The 19,438-nt window shown below is 38.9% G+C and overlaps 4 protein-coding genes across 8 annotated transcripts; 2 read left to right on the top strand and 2 right to left on the bottom strand.

The window, feature by feature from the left end:
* Positions 1–6,181, top strand: LOC135583638 (probable E3 ubiquitin-protein ligase RHB1A). 3 transcript variants are annotated; one of them, XM_065117714.1, is made up of 5 exons: positions 1–181; positions 3,292–3,682; positions 4,734–4,843; positions 5,257–5,352; positions 5,879–6,181. In XM_065117714.1, the coding sequence occupies exons 1-4, from the start codon at positions 26–28 to the stop codon at positions 5,308–5,310; spliced, it is 711 nt and encodes a 236-aa protein (XP_064973786.1). In that variant the 5' UTR covers positions 1–25; the 3' UTR covers positions 5,311–5,352; positions 5,879–6,181. The 3 variants fall into 3 exon arrangements, with proteins under 3 accessions (XP_064973786.1, XP_064973785.1, XP_064973787.1); XM_065117715.1 differs by lacking the exon at positions 5,879–6,181 and adding an exon at positions 1,741–1,880 and having other exon boundaries at positions 41–181; positions 5,257–5,676; XM_065117713.1 differs by lacking the exon at positions 5,879–6,181 and having other exon boundaries at positions 5,257–5,676.
* Positions 6,182–6,972: 791 nt separating this feature from the next.
* On the bottom strand, positions 6,973–10,430 carry LOC135617479 (bet1-like SNARE 1-1). 3 transcript variants are annotated; one of them, XM_065117712.1, is made up of 6 exons: positions 10,297–10,430; positions 9,898–9,963; positions 9,154–9,295; positions 7,436–7,492; positions 7,281–7,340; positions 6,973–7,197 (listed from the first exon to the last, which is right to left on the bottom strand). In XM_065117712.1, the coding sequence occupies exons 2-6, from the start codon at positions 9,909–9,911 to the stop codon at positions 7,108–7,110; spliced, it is 363 nt and encodes a 120-aa protein (XP_064973784.1). In that variant the 5' UTR covers positions 9,912–9,963; positions 10,297–10,430; the 3' UTR covers positions 6,973–7,107. The 3 variants fall into 3 exon arrangements, with proteins under 3 accessions (XP_064973784.1, XP_064973782.1, XP_064973783.1); XM_065117710.1 differs by having other exon boundaries at positions 7,108–7,197; positions 7,281–7,492; XM_065117711.1 differs by having other exon boundaries at positions 7,108–7,197; positions 7,281–7,492; positions 10,117–10,389.
* Positions 10,431–10,629: 199 nt separating this feature from the next.
* On the top strand, positions 10,630–15,193 carry LOC135617478 (deoxyhypusine hydroxylase-B-like). The gene is made up of 7 exons (XM_065117708.1): positions 10,630–10,864; positions 12,374–12,507; positions 12,594–12,829; positions 12,908–13,046; positions 13,981–14,107; positions 14,623–14,741; positions 14,819–15,193. The coding sequence occupies exons 1-7, from the start codon at positions 10,708–10,710 to the stop codon at positions 14,849–14,851; spliced, it is 945 nt and encodes a 314-aa protein (XP_064973780.1). The 5' UTR covers positions 10,630–10,707; the 3' UTR covers positions 14,852–15,193.
* Positions 15,194–15,327: 134 nt separating this feature from the next.
* LOC135617477 (protein LYK5-like) lies at positions 15,328–17,094 on the bottom strand. Its single transcript, XM_065117707.1, has one exon. It carries the CDS (start codon positions 16,958–16,960, stop codon positions 15,611–15,613), a length of 1,350 nt encoding a protein of 449 aa, XP_064973779.1. The 5' UTR covers positions 16,961–17,094; the 3' UTR covers positions 15,328–15,610.
* Between the last annotated feature and the right edge of the window lie 2,344 nt (positions 17,095–19,438).

The raw sequence follows: 19,438 nt of genomic DNA, 5'->3' as shown, positions 1-19,438 counted from the left end.
TATATATATATATATATATATATATATGGGTCTCCACATTTTGCTCGAATTTGGCGGAGGAAGAGGAAGAGGAAGAAAAGGAAAAGGCCGACGAAGACCGCCCCTCGGTCCGACCGATGGCTCGAGAAACCCTTGCCGTCGCTGCCAACGTCTAGGGTTTGCAATTCCGCTACATCACACGGTAAAACCCTCGAATTTTCCTTGCTCATCACCCCTCGCCCTTCTCGCCGAGCTGCGGCAACCGGTAGTTCGTCGAATTCGGTCGGTTTCTCGCGCCTAATTGTGTGTGTGGATGTGCTCTTGATTGGTTTGGATGAGTGATGGGGGCTTGACATCTGATCGTTCTGCTGGCCGGGATGATTCGCTCGTCTGTCTTGTTTTGAGCCTTGTGGCGAGTGCTAGATCCCTCCGTTTGCCTTTATTGCCCATGAGTTCTACCGAGGGTAGCAGAGCTCGTGTTTGGGACTTCTGATTTCCCCTCAATGGAGGTCCTTTTGGTGTATCGTGCAGTTATCGAACTCAGGTGATAGGGGGAGTATAAATCCTGTTGGGCTATCACACGCGTGTATCTCTCCGAGTTCACGAACTGATAGATGCTGTCCTCTTAGACAAATTGAGACCCATTAGCTAGATTCGCGATCCTTTATTCTCTTTCATGTACTCTTTGTTTAAGGTATGTTGGAGCAGTTCTATCAAACTCTGAACGCCATGGTGGATTGTACACTGACCTTCGATCCAGAATTTATCTGGATGGCTGGCTCTTTATCCTTTCATCATAAATTTGGGTTGTCCAACACCTTAAATATTGGTCTGGTAATGATGTACCAGACCATCTTACCAAAGGTTGGGAGTTTGAAACTTATCTGACATATTTAAAAATTTGAAGGTGTCAGCTAGCTTAGCTGGTAATGACCTTGATAATTTATCACAAGGTTCTGAGCTCGAATCCCACCTTCGATATTTATCCTTTGTCCCAAAAAAAACAAAAAAATGGTAGTCCGATGAGGGTGACTTCACTGGAGGCTGGTGCTTGGTTATCCTTGCATGTTACTTGCTGTAAAAAGAGTCCAATTTTCTCGATGAAGAGTGAATTTATAATCAATCTTTAATTTGACTTTGCCTTGAGATGTGTCTAGTAGTTTTTTTATTGTAACCAGATATTTGTATTCCAGATTTCCTCTTAGTTAGCACAAGAGCGTTGGGTTTCACCTCTTTGATGCACAACTGATCGGTAAATCAAGGAATTCTTACCTCCTCATCATGATGCTAATTTTGAGTTATGTTGTGGATGATAAATGGAACTTGTATTGTGGTTTGAAAAGAATCGATGACCGTTGGCTAGTCTAAGTGTTGTTAAATATATTCAGTCAGTGGAAGAACCATAGGTGGGAAGTTTGAATGCCTTTTTTACATTGGTTATTAGTGGATCTGAAATTTACTGCTTATGTGGTTGAGTTGACATCACATTACGTGAATTTTGTGTTAAGTTTCACTTCTGTTGGACACTGGCTAGAAGGCTCCAGATTAAGTAAATTACAAATACATTAACATTTATAATCCATAAAATAGAGTTTCTCATTATCCAAATCAAATTCTATGTGTTTGCCTTTAACGATGGATGGCTATGCTTTAACTTATTTGCAGAATCCTTTTCAGTTTTATCTTATGGTGCAATTGAGAATTATTCATTCATGTGTATGTTTTGGCAAGCACTAACACTCTTGGTATCTCATATGGCAGATCACGGGAAATAATGTATGAATATCCTGTAACTTCCAAGTCAGATTGCACTTTTGACTTAAACAAATAAATAGGTAATGGGTGGTTGCTGTTGCTGTTCATCAAGGGCTGAGTTAGATAGAGCACCAGCTTATTCCTATGTGCGTAGCCATTTCTTCTGATGTGTTTTTTTTGTTACTATTGACACTGAATACTAAATATGTGCATTGCATACACCATTTAAGAAATGTTGCATTTACTTTGCAAAGAAAAGAGAGGTGGTTCATGTTGGTAGCAAATGGACATGTAGCAGAAGCAGCATCGTGGAGCTAGTGCAACACCTTAGATGTAGTGATCTATCGATTTTTAAAGTTCTATAGCTCAAGTAATTGTATAGAGCTATTGTCTTGTACTAAGCTTACTGATGGTAACATATCTATATAATTTACGCAAATAGCTGTGACATTGTGGCTTCTTGTTGTTGTAGGCCAAACTGTTGTATACAAGTAGATATTTGTGTCATTTAAGATAATATGCACCTGTTTCAGGTTGATGTTACTTGAGAAGCAGCTGCTTTGCCAATTATTCAATGGTGTGTTTTGCTTAGTCTGAATGTTATGGCCTAAAAAATATAGCAGTTTGACAATCTTGATTTTAAACAAGACAGTACCAACTACCACATTATGCCTATTGTGGAAACTATAGTCGCACCTGAAAATTAGAAGTGATTGGAGATGGGTTTGTGGATAAAATTTGTATCCACGTACTCAAAATGCTTTCATCATGATAACATATAGAATTTGGGTGATTGAATGACCATATGAAACCTATTTATTAATGTAAGGTACATATGCAGATATTGGCATGGATTTTAGAAGATTTAAATTATGAGTGTGTTCTGTTATTGAATATCAAACACACTTCTACAGATGAAGCCAATGTGCAATATGCTTAAGTAGCACTCTGCTAGTAGTTTTTTAAACTATAATAATGCTCAAAATCATAAGTATAGGCTGTTGTGAACCTAACATTATACCGTCTTATCTTAAGATGATTTTGTAAACTAAGGAAAAGGTATAGTTCCTCAATGAAAAATTGGATATGACAATTTTTTGATAGTAATATAGACAATCTGACTAGATACAACTCAGATCAAATCCTAACTAGACTCGATCAAAACATTTGACTTGATCCAAGTTACATCCAGTTCAGCAGCTCTCAGCCTAACTTTCTTGGTTTCTTTCTTTTCTGTTTTGTCTGGTTGTTTTTGGGGAGCCTTTGCCCACATAATGATAAATACATCTTCTTTTTTGTTGTATTGTTTGATCTATTATAATTGTGCAGTAAACTTATTTCCTTGGTTGTATTGAAATGGAGCCTTTTGATTAGTTTCTTGAATTCTTTTTTGCTTCATGAGACCATGTTTTTTTGTTGCATGTTCCTCTAAATTGGGCAAGTATGTGAACATTGTTACTCATTAAGGAGATAATCTAACAACCCATTTAATTTATGCACACAAAACTCAGTATCAGGATCAGAAGCTTGGTAATTTAATTTATGTACCTTTTGCAGTGCCCTCAAGACTTGGAGGAGCATGAACCTCTGTCATCAGCCAGTCATGGTGCATTGTCTGCAGTCTCTTCAGGACTGCTTGTTGACACTAATCTGGACACATCTACTCCAGATACTTACCAAGCACCTCCTGCACCCTTGCCCTATGATGTGGGTTTGGCAAGCACACAAACTTTGCGCAGAGATGTTGACTGTTGTGCCACCAAAACTGATCCTATGCAGCTAGACAATTCTGGGCCAACAGGAGAAACTAATGATAGGTTTGAAACTTCAGACTGCAAGAATAAAGCTCAGAGCGAGCATAATTCTCCTAAGACTACTGAAGATGAGATAAGTAAGCCTGTTACCTCAACTACAGATGAGGAGGACGCTTGCCCCATTTGTCTCGAAGGTAGTCCTATTTTGTTTGTGGAGAATGATTTCTTCCTGCTCTAGGGTTTTTTGATAGTGTCTCATGATATTAGAACTATAAATTTTTCTCTGTTTTTAGGAACTATTTCTCTCCCTAAATAGTAATAGTGTTTATACATCTGATATAATGACATCATGATCATACTTATTTTTTAGCAATCCTTGTTATCTTTCGAAACTTAAGAACCATTTTTCTCCATAGAATAATAATAGTGATTATCCATCTTTTGTAACTGTATAATGGTTGTACTGACTTGCTGGCAATCCTTGTTAACTGCATCATGGAAGCTACATTATTGAAAAACAAATTCATTGACAGAAGCTCATGCTGTCTCTCTTTAGTAATGTTCTTACATGACAGGAAATTATACATGGAGACTATATTATGGATTTTATGCCCTGGACACATGTCCATTTTCTTCTGAATATTTGGCCAGCATTTCTTGGATTACAAATAATTTGGAATATTGTTATGTATTTCTTTGCTGAACAGGTTGATATATAAGTTTTTCTCAATTGTAGATTATTGTGAGAACATTTGTCAGCAATTACATTTAAAACATGAAAGTTGCATGTGCTTGCTACTGTGGCTTTTCACTTAACTGAGAAGGCTTTGATGTGTTATAATTGAAGAATTTTCTGTGTCATTCTTTTCTTCACAAGAATAAATTAACATTAAGATTTTTTTTTGGATAATTAATTAAGCCACTGTGGTCAGGTTTGATCATTTTAACGTTCTCCTTGGAGACATCCAATAAGATACTTTTTGCATTGGAGTAAGTTGATTTTCACATTAAAGAGCTTAAGGATGACAAAGATTCATGTGCCTGACCCCAACTATATAGTTGGGACATTACAGTTTCTTGTTATTGTTGTCTGACTATAGCAAGTTAGTTTGGATTCTTATGTGTGACTTGTCATTAGCACGAAGGGTTAAGATCTGACTATGCTGAATTGATCCAATGAGCATTGAGTTTGTATTTTTCTTAGAATTGATAGTCTGATGAATTTTTCTCTCCCCTATTTGACAGATTATGACACAGAGAACCCTCGAATTATGACAAAGTGTGAACACCATTTTCATCTGTCTTGCATTCTTGAATGGATGGAGAGAAGTGATACTTGTGCCATCTGTAATCAAGTATGAATATGAAACAACTCATTACTGCTTAACGTTATATTTTATTTTATTCTTTTACATTCATCACAAGTAGGGTTTCATTTACTTCTCTGTAGTATTGGCAATTAGCATTTACATTTTCATATAAGACACGAATTATACGCATAATGATCTTAAAAATCTTGGATAAAAATCTCTTCTGCTATATTGTTTAAGCATCTCACAGTTGGTTCTGTTCACCCTTTCTAGAATTCAAGGAATCTAGAGTTTGCTAATCGAGAAATCACCACCAAGTGCATGTCAAATTCTTTGATATATGCTCAGGTTCTCAAAATTGACGTCGAGACACAGTAAAAGTTGGAGAAAGAATTGTAGATTCTGATTTTTCTAGTCTATTTCTTACAGTGCAGAAAATATATTTTTCTATTCTGCAGATAATGATGATCGACACCACATACAGCATGTCGTCTCCTGAAAATGGTTTTTAGTGGTCAACCGTACAGAGTTGGCTTCAGTCCAGATGAATGCAGGTTTCCCTTCTATTCTAAAAGCAACTTGAAGGTTTTGGGTGAAAGTTTGCATGTCATAGATCAAATTCTTTTGAATTGCCTATTGTGGCAAAACAACAGGAGAAAAGAAAAAAAGCAACAGATCGTAGTATCTGTTATAAATTGCTATCATGTATATCCTTTGTTGTTCTCCCATGTATTTCCTAGTTGTCACTTCAGCAGGTAAAGGTGTGTGCCTATGGGTTCCTTCTGTATTTTGTCAGTCTTCATTATCTTTCGCTTTGATTGCTTTGTCTGTTCTGTTGTATAGCTTTTAAATATGAGTAGGTGATATTTGTTTGCTGTTGTGTTGGGTTTGAATGATAGTGCTTCAGGTCATCCAACTAAAGATGCATAATCTTCCATTTCTTTCCCATATGTTTTGGGTAATGCCATATTGTGTTTCCAAATGAGACTAGTCTTCCGTTGTAAGTTTTATGCAACTCCTGAAATGGTGACTAGATTTCGACAAACTCAATCAATTTGTTCTTGTGCCTAATGCTAACAGAGGGGATTCAGGTGAGAATAGAGCGTGCAGCCGGAATGATAGAGGCTTTTCAGTGGTGATACTTCAACTACCCAAGATCGTTTTGATTGGCAGTGTATGTGTTAAACTTGTAGAGAATTTTCATTGGTGATAGTGATCAATCAAGTGGAGACTGGATTTATATTTCTGAATTCTGTTTTCTTATTCTTTTTCGATATTTGGTACTTAGAAAGTGTCCTCCAACAATGCATTGTTGATGGTCTATAGAAGTCTGCTACAAGGCAAGTCACCAGAGATTGGCATTGTTGATGATGTTTGGATTCATTTGAAGAAAATTGCAGTTGCTTTTACATACATATATATATATATATACCTACGTACGTGTCATCTTTCTTTTCTGGGTCTGTTTACTAAACATCTATTTCTAACTTCGATTACTATTATTATTAGTATCATTATCATTATTATTATTATTATTATTTTATTACGTTGCTTTCAATTCACCGTCTCCTTCCCCCCTAGTTAACAATCTCTCCTGCTTCTCCAAGGTTTGATTCGAGTCTTTCGGTGACAGCATGTCATCCCTCACCTCCCTCTCCATCTCATGCCCTATCGTCGCTCTCATTTTTCTCTCCATCTCATTCCCTATTTATTTGGATGGGGCAGAGAACCATCGAGCAAAAAAAAAACTCCATGAATTATTTATATTTTTATGATTAATTTTATTATTTTTTAAAAATAAAAAATTATTATCAAAATTAATTGATAATATCAAATTTTATGAATAAATAACAAGTTAATATTATTTTATCAAATTCTTTTGAATCAAATATATCATAATTAATTTAATCAAAATTCAATTGTGGATCAGGCATGCAGGCCCAAATATTGTTTGAATAAGACGAGAACGAATAATAGGAGGACGAGACGAGAGGTCGTCCTTTATTATTCATCCCTGTGCCATATCCGTATAATAGAAAATAACTCATCATCCCCACAGCTATAATCGACACCTTACCATTTCTTATGGTTTATTAAAGCACCACTGCTGGATGACCAAGTTTAAGAGACCGACTGGTAGCAACAGACCGCTCAACTCAGGTGCCACCCATCTATACAATAACAGCAACTTCACTTGTTAACATTGACAATATAGGAGGAGCACACACAGTTATTACAATTACAGTCATTGCAAGCATAATGACATATCACCACCACCAGATCTTGAAAGTACAATCTAACACGCTTGCTTACTTGGTCAAGAAATAAACGAGTAAGAAGAGGGCCACAAAAGATGCCACCAGGGTAGCCATTCTACGACTCGACTTCGTCTCAAAACCCTAAAATACAAAAAGAAGGCTCAATATGTTCAGCGGTCCAGAAATAAGGGGGTCACAGTCACTATGAGCTTCAAACTATTTACCATCTTGAAGCGATCCATTGTTCCAGACAGGATGCCCCTTGATGAATCCATATCATTGCCCTGATATCAGAGCAATGCTCATGTACACTGACCATGACCAAACAACCAAGGCATTGGTGGATCGGTACATGACCACAAACATGTAAACTACGTACCATACGATCAAGCATTCGATTGTGACTCTCAACCTCTTCATGTATGTCACCTGTCAACTGTAAAAAGATTGACTGATATTGCAAGTTTTGTAGTATACTTGGTGCAGGCATCAAGAGATGACGATCCAGTGAACTTGAACAACACATGCAGAGAAGAACGAAGCTCAAACCCCATAGGGGTAGGAACTCTGATATGGTGGACCAAGTGAAGGTGAAACTTTTTGTGGTGCCAAAGAGCATGAGTCGCATGAACTACGACAAATATGAAAAGGGAAAGGATGATCCCTCAGATCAGAATAAAAAACTATATTGACCATCCAAAGATGGAGCTTTTGCATCTTACAGGTTTTACAATTCTTATAATTCTTAACTGAACAGATGCCTAACTGGTATGAGACGTGAAGATATCAATTTCATGATTAGGAATATATCCAATTTGCATGATGCAACTAAATTGCTAGTTAATATTTACTCTCAAATTTTTGGCACTGTTATTACCACGAAACTCTCTTCAGCCTTGATAGGTTAAATATACATAAATCAGAGAAGAAAGACAAATAAGGAAACCATCAGACAGGAAGAGTGTGCACTCAGGCACTTATGCACAGAGACCTGTGCAAGCCATTGCACTTGTGCCCGTGTCGAAAAGGTACACACAGACTCAATTTTCACATCATGAACAGGAAAAAGAAATTCCAAGGTTCTCTAGGCTGGTTTAAAATTTTATTGGAATGCATTTCTGATATTGAGTATAGAATATAACACAAAACTTGTAAAAGATATGCTTGAGATGTCTATATTTGGTGAAGTCATCCGATAACTGATCTTTTTAATTGCAAGGCACAGTTTCTGTCACGTTTTTGTCATTCAAAGTTAATTAATTCAGGAATTTCTTTTAGTGTCTGAAGGCATGAAGAAATAACAAAATACATTTACTCTGAGGTTAGGCAATTAAAATTCTAAGAACTTCCAAAAATAAAGAGAAATTTTATGGTGCCTTGTACAGGTCATCCATTTAGCTAATTGCCATAGCACTGAAGAATGAAGATTCTCGATAATCACACCAGTTTCATTCAGGAAAAAAATTAACTCATCTAGAAAATTCTGTGGCCTGTAATCAAGTTTGCTTAAAACCATAATCTTATGTCATGGGAAACACACATTAACAAACTTAGGTTTGACAATCAAACATCTCTCCTGAACACAAAACTTGGCAATCAAATGTCGTAAACGAGTGTCACAACTCGATTGATATTCCAAGCCAACAATTTGCGCATAGTGAATCTAAGCCAAGATAAGTAAAAATGCTTAATTCCTGGTTATTAGCAACAGATCACATATATCAATCAATTGATTTTTCAGAACTACCTCGGATTTATCAATATATCTGCATTCAAATCCATGACATCTTTGTTATTTATGGTATCTCAAAGTCTTCCTTCAAAATTGTAATGTGTCTACCCATATATACTCTTCAATGGGTGAGAGACTAGACACAGCCTATGCCCAGATTACATTAGGACCATCCATTTTAACTTGGTTGTGGTAAAGAGATTAGGAAAAAAATATGATAGAGATCTCTCTCCCATGTTTCTCCCATTTTCAAACTTCTTGCATGCATGGAATGTGCAGAAAAACTTACCATTTACTCATCAAATATTATAAAAAAAGAACCAAAAAAAGTGAAAAATTGCAGTCAATTACTCATTTACACTTACTCTCTTCAGAATGTTGACTCTATCTTGCAGCCCTTCCATAGCAAGATCATTGTCATGCTCATCAATTTCATGAGATGAGTATGCGCGAACCCCACCTTCTTCAATGCCATCAAAAAGAGCAGTTCTGTTGCTGTGATAATCCCTGCAATCAGTCAAAAGTCATAATAAACACAAATAACATCATGCACAGAAGATTTTGCTACTTTTGTATCTAAATGCACCTAGTCCAATCAAACAGTAGTGCTATTGGTTCAAAACATTGCTTATTTCTTGAAAATAGAATGCAAGATCATGAACTAATCACCATATATAAAAAAAAAAGTTTCCAAATTTGTAATTCTCACCTTTGAAATGTGCAAAAGTGGTATCCTAATACTATGATTATAATGTAAGTTAAGCAAGTTGTTACACTATGAGGGTTCTAGTTGTCTCTTTTACTAAGGTTCCATGGGGGCAACAACATTGCTCTTCTCCCACAACTCCTACAAATACGTGAATATGTAAGACACGAGATTATGCTCGGATAATCTCTCTACTTCTGGCTTATTTCATAGCTTAGTCTTCTAGTCACTAGCTTTAAAAGGCTTCACACTCTTAACATGGGCACACACACGCACGCGGACACGTAAACACCCACACACACAAAAGAAGCAAAGCATAGCAAAATAAGATCTAAGTTCTAGTGATTTTACAGTAAATTATCATGCCAACCATTTCCAGAGTAAGAGAAAGATCAGAACTAACCTTCTTGAGTTCATGGGTGCACTAACTTCAGGAAAAAAATCCTCTGCCTTTCCTAAAGAATCTTTTCTGTGTCGAAATCAACAATTTCATTGTTAGGGTTTCAGCGCAGTTGCACAAAAATATTCAAAACACCTAAACGTTTGAAGAAGGCCATAAACTTCGCACGTAAAACCAAACCCAAGAAAACAATCTGAAGAGCGCGATCAAATACTGATGAACCTTTCTCGTGTGTCTCAGCAATTTGAGGAAATTAAACTCAAGAATGCAAGAAGGGCGATATTGAAGCTTCGGATCGATTAACAAGCATCGGAAACCCTAGGCATATAGATCGATTGAAAGACATATCGATCAACTGACTCATCGACATGAGATGAACAGGGAGCAAGAAAACAAGTTTACTCCGATCGCGTGGCCAAACTTGTCGTCGGGTTTTTTCGATCGGGGGAGATCGACCAAGAGGGACATCTTATTTTCTTTCCACGGTTTTAATGATGCACTTTATTTGCACGCGCACGGTTTTAATCACCGTTGATGGGGTCGAGCGAGCGTCTTGATGCTTCCGATGAGTGTCCGGTCGAACTTGAAGCGCGATGGAAGGGAGGCGCAGAACGAAGGTAATATCACCGTTCATATGGTAATTGCGGGAATCTCAAAGTCCGATGGATGTAGATTACGCGATTGGAATGCGTTCGACTAACGCCGATTATATATATATATATATATATATATATATAGCGTTCGCCATCGTCAGCGAGGGTTCTGATCGCGCTTTGGGCTCCCCGTTGCCGTCTTCCTCTCTGCGCCGAAGCGATGGGTTGTGAGAACTCCTTGGAGTCGTCTCCGGAGATGGAGAGATTCCTCTGCGAGCGGCTTCTCGATCCCAGCCAACCCATCTCGGAGCGCTTCAGGGCTCTCTTCTCCCTCCGTAATCTCCGCGGCGCTGGCCCTCGCGAGGCCCTAATTTGTGGTACGTTCCAATCATCATCCAGTTCGATCGTTTTCTTCTCCTGTTAATTCGATTTTTCATATGGACGTCGCATCCTGATGATTTTGTTGATTTGGACTTGTGACTTTTGAGCACATATTGGTATGTATTTAGATCTTTTGAATGTAGGCTTGTAGGCAGGCAGAAGACGACACAGATAACTTATTGATTAAGGGATGACAAGATTGCAAACCTGTGGTGTGTGATCTGTGGGTTAGTGCTGGATTGGAGCTGCTTAGGCAAACGGGTTTAATTTAGGAGGTCAGATTAGGTGTTGGATTATAACTGATGTTCAAGGTGGAAAAAGGTTCCTATTTTTTATATTTGTTTTATATTTTTTGCAATTACATCTCACCTTCTGAGTATCATGGAGGCAGGAATCTATATTTATCCTACTTCTGTCGATCATTGGTTATATTCAGGTTGGTAACACAAAATGAAAATGAATCTTTACCCAAGATTGGTTGATAAGATGTTAATGGTGAAATTCTTTCCCCTCTTGTAACGTATATAGTTTTGTTCAACAGGATCAATGTTTGGACAGTATGAGACATCATAACTTTAGAAGTACTTAAAGAGAGAAAAGAGATAGCTTGAAGATCTTACTAGAAAATTGTTTATATGGGTAACTACTCATTGATGGTTTATGGTGAAAGTCTTTCATGTGACCTCTGAGTACAGTAGTGTGTACTGAGTTTAATGTTGCTGGAAGAGGTCAGATTAATACTTCTTTCTTGAATATTCATTTCACGGTATTGCCTTTCATGTCTGCCAGACTTTGAAGTCTAAATTCATGTTGAAATTTATATTTCAATCATAATACTAAAGTGGGATTAATCTGACAAAGTGCATAATTCTATAAAACAATGTCACATTTTGCCTTCAGTGATATCCTTTTCAAGGATTATTTTTGGTTATTGTGTTGTATCATTAGGTCAGTAGTATATGTTGGTTTGGATTGGTACAACATGGGATTAGAAAAAATAAACAGAGCAAAAAATTGAAATGGATGGTGGAGCATATCATTTTCCTCTGTTTATCTTAGTGGCTGCATGGTACATGTTCCAAGTATTGATTTAGGAATTGCCATTCCACCAGCAAAAAGTGATCAGCTTGCCAAAAAGAATAGGAAATTTTAAGAAAGATCTACCACAGATCAACTGTTCAAAACAGGGATATCAGGGTCCTCTCATTGCAACTTTGTCAAAATTTATCTGACTTTTGACCAGAAAGCACAAATTTTGTGAAATTGAGTGATACTTGCGCTGGTTTAAGCCACGAACATTTCACGAGTTGTCTTCCCTTTCTCTTTGTCATCACAGTCGATTTTGCAAAATATGTTTTGGTTTGCATACGAAATTTTGCCACAGCAGTTCCTGAGAGTATTTCTGAATTCAGTTTGAAATTCTGGAAAATGTTGCTTAGAATTTAGTGGGATGGAATGAATTTTGGTTAACGGTTTCTGTATTTTTTTTTCCCTCTTCTTTTCAGCCACAAGGGATTCTTCAAATTTGCTTGCACATGAGGCAGCATTTGCTCTTGGTCAGATGCAGGATGTCGAAGCAATTCCTACCTTAGTGAATGTTCTCAAAGATATTTCATTACATCCAATTGTTCGTCATGAGGTCACCCCTTCTCTTGAGCATTTTATTGCATGACCAAGGTTTTTTTTGTATATTTTTAGTTGTGCTCAATTGTCACTAATACTTAGGCAGCTGAAGCTCTTGGAGCAATTGGCTTGGACAGTGTTATTCCCATTTTAGAAGACAGTTTGACAAATGACCCAGCTCCGGAGGTGCAAGAAACATGTGAATTAGCTCTTAGACGAATTAAGGAACAAAAGAGCCTCAATAGTATGGATGGAACATCCCCAATAAATGCTTCTCCCTTTCTTTCAGTTGATCCAGCTGTGCCTACTTCCCTTATTTCTTCAGTAGATCAATTGAGGTATAATATCACTAGTTTGGTACTTGAATTGTTAATTGGTTTTCACCTGGCTCAGTTGCCATTTTGTTCTTGTTTAAGGGAAGTTCTCCTAAATGAAGAAGAGGGTATGTATGAGAGATATGCTGCACTATTTGCACTAAGAAATGATGGTAGAGATGCTGCAGTTAGTGCTATCATTTCATCATTAGGTGCAAGAAGTGCTCTCTTACGGCATGAGGTATGTCAGTTGTCTGTGGACACAATTAGGCTTGTCTTATTTGTTTATGAAGATTGTGTCTTCTGTATGATGATTATTCACAATTAATGCTGAAGATGTAAGCAAGCATTTTATTTCCTGGATAAGTTATTTTTTTGTGAAATTTATTGAGTTGGATTATGTTGCTCAGTCTTGAAGTTTGAATAAGGATTTAAGTCTTCATCCACTACCAGTTTTGGTAACCGCTAAATATCAATTGGTACCATCCTATATGGTCTGGTACTGGTCCTTTGTCAAACTGGGTTGATACTGACTCACACAAATGAGACTTGACCCGTTGGTTTTGAACCACTGTTGCATTATAACAGTCTTTGTTGGGTGAGATGCTGTCACAATATCTTTATTCACATAATCTGATATGATGCAGCTAGCTATGTGCAAGAGATTTTTGTTTATACTTATAAATATATAAAAATCATTGTGCCCAAAAAAAGGATGAACAGTGTTTGTATAAATGCTTGAGTTCAGTTGGATTTTCAGTTAGCTGATCTCTGTTGCATTTTGCTTCTTTACAATAGAAGTGTTCTTACAATGTTAGTCAGTAAACAAGTATTTTGATCGGAGAAACTGAGATTCAGTAGGAATACATTTAATCATTTGACTCAATAGTTTTGTGAAATTTCTGGTGTTTAGTTTCAGGCCTGTTTTTGATACTTTTTATGACTTTCTTTCTTATCTTTCGGAATCTGTATTTTCCATTTGAGAACTCTTTTATGCACAATGTTCAACTTGTTGTCTCTGTAACAAAACCACCAAACAACATTGTTCAGCAACCATGAAATTAAAAGAAATGCAACTGTAAGGATTTCCTACTTTAAATTGTTAATGTGATATTTTGCAGCATGACATCATACTCATCTACTAAACTAATGATCTCTTTTAACTCACTATGCAGGTCGCATATGTCTTGGGTCAGCTGCAGAACAAAACAGCCACTGCTACACTTTCTGAGGTCCTAAAAAATGTCGATGAGCACCCAATGGTTAGACATGAAGCCGCAGAAGCCCTCGGCTCCATAGCAGGTATATCTGCAATCGGCAGTTGGTTTTATGTCAATTTTATGAAGTCAGTTGATTGTATAAATCTATTGTTTGGTGCACTTGTTCTCCTCAGAAGATCTTGTACCGAAATGTGTTTTGTATTGTATACTCTTTACCTAACTAGGCTGGCATCAACTACCAAGTGGTGGTGGTGTTGCAAAAGAAGTCACATCCTGGTTGAGACTCTTAGTTCCCCTATCTACTTTTGTTTGTTTTACCTCAAAGCCATAGATTCTCTCGTTAGTGATGGATTTGGACTAAGAAGCTGCTTGTTCCGTCTGTGTCATATATTTCTACAGTCCTTTGCTAGTCATTCCTCCGTCACCTTTTTTTTTGTTTATCAGTTTAAGTATCTTAATTTCCAAGTGTTCTATTTGCTTTGTTTCCATGACCTTGAATTTTGTTAATGTTGTTGTGACACTTCATTTTAACCTAACAATCTCAGTTTTTTTGTTTTTGGATTTTGATGCCTTTATTTTCTTCTCGTCTTGCTCCAGATGGTGAATGTGTGGCACTTCTGAAAGAATTTGCATCGGATCCTGAACCAATAGTTTCCCAGAGCTGTGAGGTTGCTTTGAGCATGCTGGAGTACGAAAGATCCGGCATGTCCTTCGAGGTAAGGATCCAAAGTGACCTAGAAATTGTGACCTTATCTAGGTAGGGTATCTTTACCCATGTTCTTTTTCCATGCAGTATCTGTTTTTGCAGAAGCCCTTGGTGCAATAGGCCCTGATAGAGAAAGAGGCTTCACTGCTGTATGTCTCACTATATCAGGACGCGGTGTCTGCTTACTCTATATGAAACCAACAGCCAGCCGCTAAGAAACCTACTAATGCAGAATTAGTTGCGGGAGTTGTTTGATCATTATGATAAATTATCCCATGCAACATGTTCATGTGCTTCTTTTTATATCGATTGTTAGATTTTTGCTGTTGGAACATGATTATGGCAGAACAAAAAAAAAAAAGACCATGTTATCCAACATCATTTGCATCAATATATGATGTAGCTCCATATAAACTGCAACTTGTTGTTGCATTATATTGATTGTCATCACTCTTTTTATTATATTACCCAGTCGTGATTAACTTGTTGGTTGCATACTTTTATCATAATAACAGGTGAGATATCGTTGCCAAAGCATATTCCATGCTCGCTGCAACGCGCTTTCCACCATCTATATCACTAACATTCTGCGCAAATCTCAAAAATGTGAAGTTCTACACCAATTTCAAAGCATGATGGCCCAACACCACTGGATTGTCAGATAGGATTGTCAAAAAGGTGCAGTTCTACAGCACGCGACGGAAACTAATTAAAAAGATTTGCGCCCCGTCACATAGGATTGTCAACAATTGCAGTCTCGTGTATTGAATGAATCGTTAGTTTATTTGACCCAATCACACCAAAACCACTATTCCCAACACGCAAATAACCAATAAATCTTTGGATTGAGATACCCCAAAAGAAATAGACGACCTACACTCACCGCCGAGCCATCGACACCGAGAAGTCGGTCGGAATCCTAACCTTCTCCGCCCACACCTTCGATTCCAGGTACGCCTTGGAGATCTTCCCGGCGACCCACGTCATGTCAGGCCGCGCCGCCGCCTCCGTCTCCACGCACCGCAGTGCCACCCGGATCAGCTTCTCCGCAGCCTCCACCGGGAACGAGTCCCGCAGCCGCCTGTCCACCCATCGCCTCACCCTCCCCCGCCGCTCCTCCTCCTCGTCCCCCTCCGACGCCACCCCGATCGCCTCCCGCGCCGTTTCGATGAGTGAGAACACGTCGAAGGCCTTACGCTCCTTGTCGTACCGGTACTTGAGCGGCTCCTCGCCGGAGACCATCTCTAGGAGCATCACCCCGAAGGCGAACACGTCGGACCGCCTCGACACAGCCCCGTGGGCGAGCACCTCCGGCGCCATGTACCCCGTTGTCCCCTCAATCTTTCTCTGACGCTCGTTGGATCCCTTTCTCGTAGACGACGGCGATAGGACCGGGGTGATCTCTGCGTCCTCGGCGGCAGGATCGGGATCGGGGACCTCACCGGCGAGATCCGCAGCGCCGAAGTGGCAGATCTTGGCGCGGAAGTCGGGCTCCGTGACGATGACGGCGGAGCTTTTAACCCGGTTGTGGACGCCGGCGGCGGCGGAGGAATGCTGGTGGATGTACTCGAGGCCGTGGGCAACGTCGGCAGCGACCTGGACGCGGGAAGCCCAGGTTGCGAGCGGAGTGAAGCGGGGATTTCGCGGGTTGCGGAGGCAGTCGGCGAGGCTGGCGCCGGGAACGAATTCGTAGACGAGATAGACGTGGTCATCGGCGAGGGAGGCGCCGAGGAGGCGAGCGAGGCTGCTGTGGTGGGACCTGCCGAGGGCAGCGAGACGGGCGCGGAGGGCAACCTCAGGGTGGCCGCTTCTAAGGCGGTGGCGGAGGGGACGCTGGATGACGACGGCGTCCCGGCCGCGGAGGGTGCAGCGCCAGGCGGAGGACGAGGCGCCGGGGAGGCGCTTGGCGAGGAAGTTATTAGTGGCGGCGCAGAGCTCCGGGAAGGAGTAGAGGGCGGGGGCCTCCGGGAGGGAGGAGCGGAGGGAGGCAAGGCTAAGGGCGGAGGAAGAGGAGGACGTATAGGGCTTGGAGGACAACGAGGAGCCGGAGGGGATAGAGGTAGGGGGCTGGCGGCGGAAGCGGCTACCGGGGTCGGTGCGGGTACCACTGGAGGAGGAGGAGGAGGCGGCGGCGCCGGACGAAGAGGGGGCAGTTGAGGCGGAGGAGGATTCAGATCTGTGCCGGGAAATGGGCTGTGAGGCCTTGGTGGCGGATTGGGACTTGCACATGGAGCGAGACCATGGAATTGGGCGAGGGCAGCCAGGGGGGTACAAATATGGTCGGAATTGCCACGTCGAGAATAATACTAATTATACGAAGTCCGTTATGATTGCGTTGGCGAGCGAAGGATGTGGGCCGCGGGGAGATGGGGAAGGGGTCGTGACTTGGACGTCCCGAGGCCAGACCAAACGCTCCGTTATTAGATGACCTCAGGCGCTGCGTTGGGTCCCAAAGAGAGCACTGGGAGATGAGATCACAAGTGACGTGGCCGGGGTTGTGGGTCGGAGTGTGGGAAAGCCAAGGCGCGACTTCGTTGCGTTGCTTATTGGTATCCGTAGCATACGACGTGTTGTGTTGGTGACGTGGCTCGGACACATGCCGTTGTCGTCGCAGCACGATGGGAAAGCCACCGGGTTGAATTCCCCGAGTTTATGTCACTCGCTCCAACTTAATTCATTCACTTTTTAATTACATGGCATATATCCTAAGAAAAAAAATGAAGTGCTCGTATTCAAGTTGAAATATCATTAATTATATATAATTATACGTATTTTTAGCTTTTTTTCCTCCTTTTACGGTATAGTTGTTGTATAGTAATCTTCAAAGAGATTAGTTCTAGGGCACGTTAGGAGAGAGGGTCCTTGGTGACGTGTTCGATAATAAAGGGACCCTACATGCCCCAGATATGAGTCACACTATTTTGATTCGAAGTAGTTGTAATGATGGGTTGGCTTACAAGAGGGAAAAGATAGCCAATGCACGTAACTGCGATATGAGATATTGTATTATAAAGATATGAATTAGAGGCATATATGCTCGACCTTATCTAGACACTAGTTCACTTTTCAACCTCTATATTGAATTTTTTATTTTAAAAATAAAATTAATTTATGAACCTAAGGAACTAATATTTTATTAAAATAAGTGATATAAAAAGTATATCAAATAATACTTCAGATTGGTAGAGGGTCCAGCGTCCAATTGAGGATTGGTTATTATATGGAAATATTGTTGAACTAAAAAATTGGATGTTGAGTCATATGATCAGATAATGTACCAAAAATCAAATTTTATATAGGAGGATAGGATATTATATCAAACGGTCAAATGTGATGTCAAAGTTGATATACCAAAGGATAAGGTGATATATTGAAAAATTCGACGATATGTTAAAATTTTGATTGAAGGCTAAATTATGGTTAGAATAAAAAATCACTTCCTATGACAACTAGTGCTTTTCTTGCTTAAAATTGAGACAAACTTGGATCCTTACTGGGCTAAACATATTAGCCTATTCAGTAATGGCGACGATAATATCACCTATTACAATATCTCTTGAGTCAAGGTTTTCAGCCCATTCAATCAAAGTTTTCTAAAGTCGATTGTGCTACCACTAATATCTTGAAATTATGATAATATGGTCATTTTGACTCTATTTTTGATATTCTTTAGGGTAATAAATATCTCATTTAGATTTAGTTAGTGTTGTATAAGTGATATAGAGAACATCGTAAGTCAATCGTCATCCAACATATGGCCTCTATGTGATATCAAGGGTGAAAGGAGATGATGGATGTCACCTTCCACCTATCTACTCACGTGGATAAGATTCAAGACAAATAGTTATAAGTTGTCCCTTCCCCCATCTTGTCGCCTATGTGGATAAAAGGCTAAGGGAAGTTTGTTGGAGGCGATTAGAGATTATCTCCCTGCATAATATTCTATCAAAATTCTATCTATTTATGACCAAATATAAAAGCTCATCTTTAACACAATAAAAAGAGGACTATCTTTTTTTATCACTCATGTTTATACTTATATGCTAGCCATAAGTGTCTTGCAAGTCAATCACGTGAGTGATAGCACGTGTGACATGACACACACTCTTTTTGATCATTATTATTATAGCATTTACTTATTTTATATTACTTATTTCATATATATATATATATATATATATATATATATATGTATATATATATATATGTATATATATGTATATGTATATATATATATATGTATATATATGTATATGTATATATATGTATATATATATATGTATATATATATGTATATGTATATATATGTATATGTATATATATGTATATGTATATATATGTATGTATATATATATATACATATATATATACATACATATATATACATATACATATATATATATACATATATATATATACATATACATATATACATATACATATATATATATACATATATATATTATGATGTCGATGGATTTGTGTAATAAGAATCAGATCGTGCGTGATGAGATCATGATAATGAGATCGATTCACCTTTAAACACAAACATTAAATAATTTCGGTCATAGGTTACTCGAGAAGGACGTCGAGATAATTGGATATATTGGTGCACTATATACCAATCTATATGATAGAGGCGGTTGGTCTCATAGCTGCTCATGTTGGAACACTAGGGATATAATGTAGGTGCTCATTGGAGAATGA

The sequence above is a fragment of the Musa acuminata genome, chromosome BXJ2-7 (assembly GCF_036884655.1).
Source record: "Musa acuminata AAA Group cultivar baxijiao chromosome BXJ2-7, Cavendish_Baxijiao_AAA, whole genome shotgun sequence".
Classification (NCBI taxonomy): Eukaryota; Viridiplantae; Streptophyta; class Magnoliopsida; order Zingiberales; family Musaceae; genus Musa; species Musa acuminata.
This window is presented reverse-complemented; position numbering and strand designations above follow the sequence as displayed.

Bases quoted from the DNA above. Each gene is read 5' to 3' on its own strand.
- LOC135583638 (XM_065117714.1), top strand. From the start codon at position 26: ATGGGTCTCCACATTTTGCTCGAATTTGGCGGAGGAAGAGGAAGAGGA. The intron at 182-3,291 runs GTAAAACCCTCG...TACCTTTTGCAG, and splicing joins CAATTCCGCTACATCACACG to TGCCCTCAAGACTTGGAGGA. The intron at 3,683-4,733 runs GTAGTCCTATTT...CCTATTTGACAG, and splicing joins TTGCCCCATTTGTCTCGAAG to ATTATGACACAGAGAACCCT.
- LOC135617479 (XM_065117710.1), bottom strand. The intron at 7,493-9,153 runs GTAAGTGTAAAT...ATCTTTTTACAG, and splicing joins GAGTCAACATTCTGAAGAGA to TTGACAGGTGACATACATGA. The intron at 7,198-7,280 runs GTAAATAGTTTG...TTTGTATTTTAG, and splicing joins CAATGGATCGCTTCAAGATG to GGTTTTGAGACGAAGTCGAG.
- LOC135617478 (XM_065117708.1), top strand. From the start codon at position 10,708: ATGGGTTGTGAGAACTCCTTGGAGTCGTCTCCGGAGATGGAGAGATTC. The intron at 10,865-12,373 runs GTACGTTCCAAT...TCTTCTTTTCAG, and splicing joins TCGCGAGGCCCTAATTTGTG to CCACAAGGGATTCTTCAAAT. The intron at 14,742-14,818 runs GTAAGGATCCAA...TTTTCCATGCAG, and splicing joins GATCCGGCATGTCCTTCGAG to TATCTGTTTTTGCAGAAGCC.
- LOC135617477 (XM_065117707.1), bottom strand. From the start codon at position 16,960: ATGTGCAAGTCCCAATCCGCCACCAAGGCCTCACAGCCCATTTCCCGG.